Genomic DNA, 3,005 nt, shown 5'->3' with positions numbered 1-3,005 from the left:
ATATATATATATGTTGTATAGGGGTTGGACAATGAAAGTGAAACATCTGGTTTTAGACCAGAACATCTCTTTCAGACAGCTTCCTCATGCGTCCTCAGTTAATCCTGTTGGATGTGGTTGGTCCTTCTTGGTGGTATGCTGACATTACCCTGGATACTGTGGCTCTTGATACATCACAAAGACTTGCTGTCTTGGTCACAGATGCTCCAGCAAGATGTGCACCAACAATTTGTCCTCTTTTGAACTCTGGTATGTCACCCATAATGTTGTGTACATTGCAATATTTAGATCCAAACTGTGCTCTTACCCTGCTAATTGAACCTTCACACTCTGCTCTTACTGGTGCAATGTGCAATTAATGAAGATTGGCCACCAGGCTGGTTCAACTTAGCCATGAAACCTCCCACACTAAAATGACAGCTGCTCCAGTTTCATTGTCCAACCMCTGTAGATCCATCTGATAACCTTTGGGGTAGCCCCCCAACRACTACATGTAAATCTCCAGCACTGGTAAAGGCACACTGCCGACTTCTTACACTTTTCATTTACATGTCTTTTCCAGTTAAGCTTCCTGTCTAGATAGACACCCAAGAATTTAACTGACTCTGATGGGGAGAGTTCTACATCCTCCAACTTTGGAGGTGAGTAACCCTTCCTTGACGTCTTATGAGTGAAAAGAACCAGTTCTGTCTTAYTTGGATTGACAAAGTTCCTGYTCCTGGCACCATCTGGATACTATGTTTAGTCTCCTCTGCATCAGGTTACATACAGTACCCAGGCAGAAGCCTTCTATAAGTACGACCAAGTCATCTGCATACCCCTGTGTATGGAGTCTAGATCCATTCAAGGCTGTCACTAAAACACTGAACTATAACCAAGCAGTGTTCCAGGTGTTGTCCTCTGGAGGACACGTCCAGGTGAGACAGGTACTGACCATGGTGGGGTAGAAGAGGATGAAGACAGCAGACCCCAGGAGGGACGTGGGTCCCAGGATGTACAGGTTGTAGGCCACACCCAGCACGGCCAGCAGGGGGCCCCCTGCCAACAGACTGCCCACTGCTGCAGCGTCGAACATCCTCTGCCCGTCGCTGGAGCACATGTTGACCAGCTGAGAGGACAGAAACAGATGTGATGTTTGACACGCCGGTCCTGGTCCCGGATCACAAACAGAACCGGATCAGTGAACCCACCTGACCCACGGACTTGTCCTTGACGCTGCGCAGCTGCAGGATCTTCTCGAAGGCCAGGCTGAGGATGGCTCCTCGCAGTCTGCACCCGGTCCTGTAGTTCAGAGCCCAGGTCAGAGCCAGAGACCAGGACCGCATCAGCTCCATGGTGAGGAGCCCCAGAACCAGCAGCAGCCCGTAGACCGGGTCCGAGTCCTCCTGCTGGGTGTAGTCCAGGAGACGCTTCACCACAAAGGCCTGCAGGAGACAACAGCAGATATTCTGCAACGTGTGGTCTGTGGAGGGGGCCAGAACCTGAACCAGAGCCAGAGCCAGAGCCAGAACTTGACCTACCGGTCCACTGAAGCCAGCGAGCTGGGTGACGGTGAGACAGAGGATGGAGAGGAGGAGACGGGTCCGACAGAACAACCAAACAGCCGAGCACAGAGACGCCTCGCTGCCCTTCGACCTGCGCTCCTCGTCCCACAGAGTCTTCAACCTGGACAGAGACACGCCTTCAGAGAGGACTCACAGACGCTCTGCAGGTAAGCAGGGGGTCTGCAGGTAGGCAGGTCCTTCACAAGCCACACCCACCTCCTGCTGTTGTCACGGCAACGCTCCCGTGGTGCCACGGGCCAGATGTCCTCCAATAAGAGCTGTCCTTTTCTGCGGGCGCTCACCGCCAGAGGAGTCAGCCAATGAAACGTCATGAAGGACAGAAGACCTGCACTGTCCACCGGGTGCTCGCACCTGAGGAGAGACACACACCTGAGGACACGCACACCTGAGGACACGCACACCTGAGGACACGCACACCTGAGGACACACACCTGAGGAGAGACGCACACCTGAGGACATGCACACCTGAGGAGAGACACACACCTGAGGACAGATGCACACCTGAGGACAAACACATCTGAGGACATGCACACCTGAGGACACACAGACCTGAGCACACACACACCTGAAGAGAGACACGCACCTGAGGACACTCATACCTGAGGAGAGATGCACACCTGAGGACACACACACCTGAGGACACGCACACCTGAGGAGAAACACACACCTGAGGAGAGACACACACCTGAGGACACACACACCTGAGGTTCATGTCAGACCCAGACGCAGGTTCAGGTTCAGTGTGTGTTTACCTGTCACCATATTTATCAGGATTTTTGGCTCCGCCCTTCTCCAGCTCTTCATCATGGCAACCAGCTGATCGGTCTTCACACAAACCCAGAACCTGAGCAAAGACACACACATACACACACACACACACACACACACACACACACACACACACACACACACACACACACACACACACACACACACACACCTGTGTGAGTTTCTCAGGTGTAGACAGGTAGACGGGGTGGTCTAACTTTTTAGTTCAATGAGTTACAACACTTAGTTTCCCTCTGGGATCAATAAAGTTTTTTTTATTTGAATTGAATTGAATGGAGCCAAAAAAAAGTTGACTGATGATGTCATCATCCTGCTTCTGCCACGCCCCTTTAAAGGTTTCACTTCCTGGTTTTTAAAAAAAGAACTTCCTGTTTTATTCTTTGATGGAAAAAAAAAACGTCTGTAAAACTGGTCAGGACTGATGTGAAGCATCCTGCTCTCTGATTGGCTGCCAGCCCTGCAGGTAACCATGGAAACACAGCTGATGCTTCAGACTACAGCTGACTGTCATGAGACCCTGGTTCTGGTTCTGGAACAAGCAGCTGACGGTCCTGAAGAGACAGAACGAGTCTTTGTTTCCTGCAGCATCACACACACACACACACACACACACACACACACACACACACACACGCACACACACACACACAC

At 51.3% G+C, this 3,005-nt stretch overlaps 1 protein-coding gene across 2 annotated transcripts in view; it reads right to left on the bottom strand.

Moving 5' to 3' along the window:
• The window catches only part of abcc5 (ATP-binding cassette, sub-family C (CFTR/MRP), member 5), a 14,180-nt gene that overhangs the window by 9,762 nt on the left and 1,413 nt on the right, over positions 1–3,005 (bottom strand). For both annotated transcript variants that reach the window (XM_014028749.1, XM_014028750.1), the window contains exons 3-7: positions 2,318–2,410; positions 1,761–1,916; positions 1,521–1,665; positions 1,191–1,424; positions 935–1,108 (exon numbers count right to left, since the gene is read on the bottom strand). In XM_014028749.1, the coding sequence (XP_013884203.1) occupies positions 935–1,108; positions 1,191–1,424; positions 1,521–1,665; positions 1,761–1,916; positions 2,318–2,410 (802 nt within the window). The remainder of the gene's footprint in view (positions 1–934; positions 1,109–1,190; positions 1,425–1,520; positions 1,666–1,760; positions 1,917–2,317; positions 2,411–3,005) is intronic.

Source organism: Austrofundulus limnaeus, unplaced genomic scaffold (assembly GCF_001266775.1).
Source record: "Austrofundulus limnaeus strain Quisiro unplaced genomic scaffold, Austrofundulus_limnaeus-1.0 Scaffold803, whole genome shotgun sequence".
NCBI classification, from domain to species: Eukaryota; Metazoa; Chordata; class Actinopteri; order Cyprinodontiformes; family Rivulidae; genus Austrofundulus; species Austrofundulus limnaeus.
This window is presented reverse-complemented; position numbering and strand designations above follow the sequence as displayed.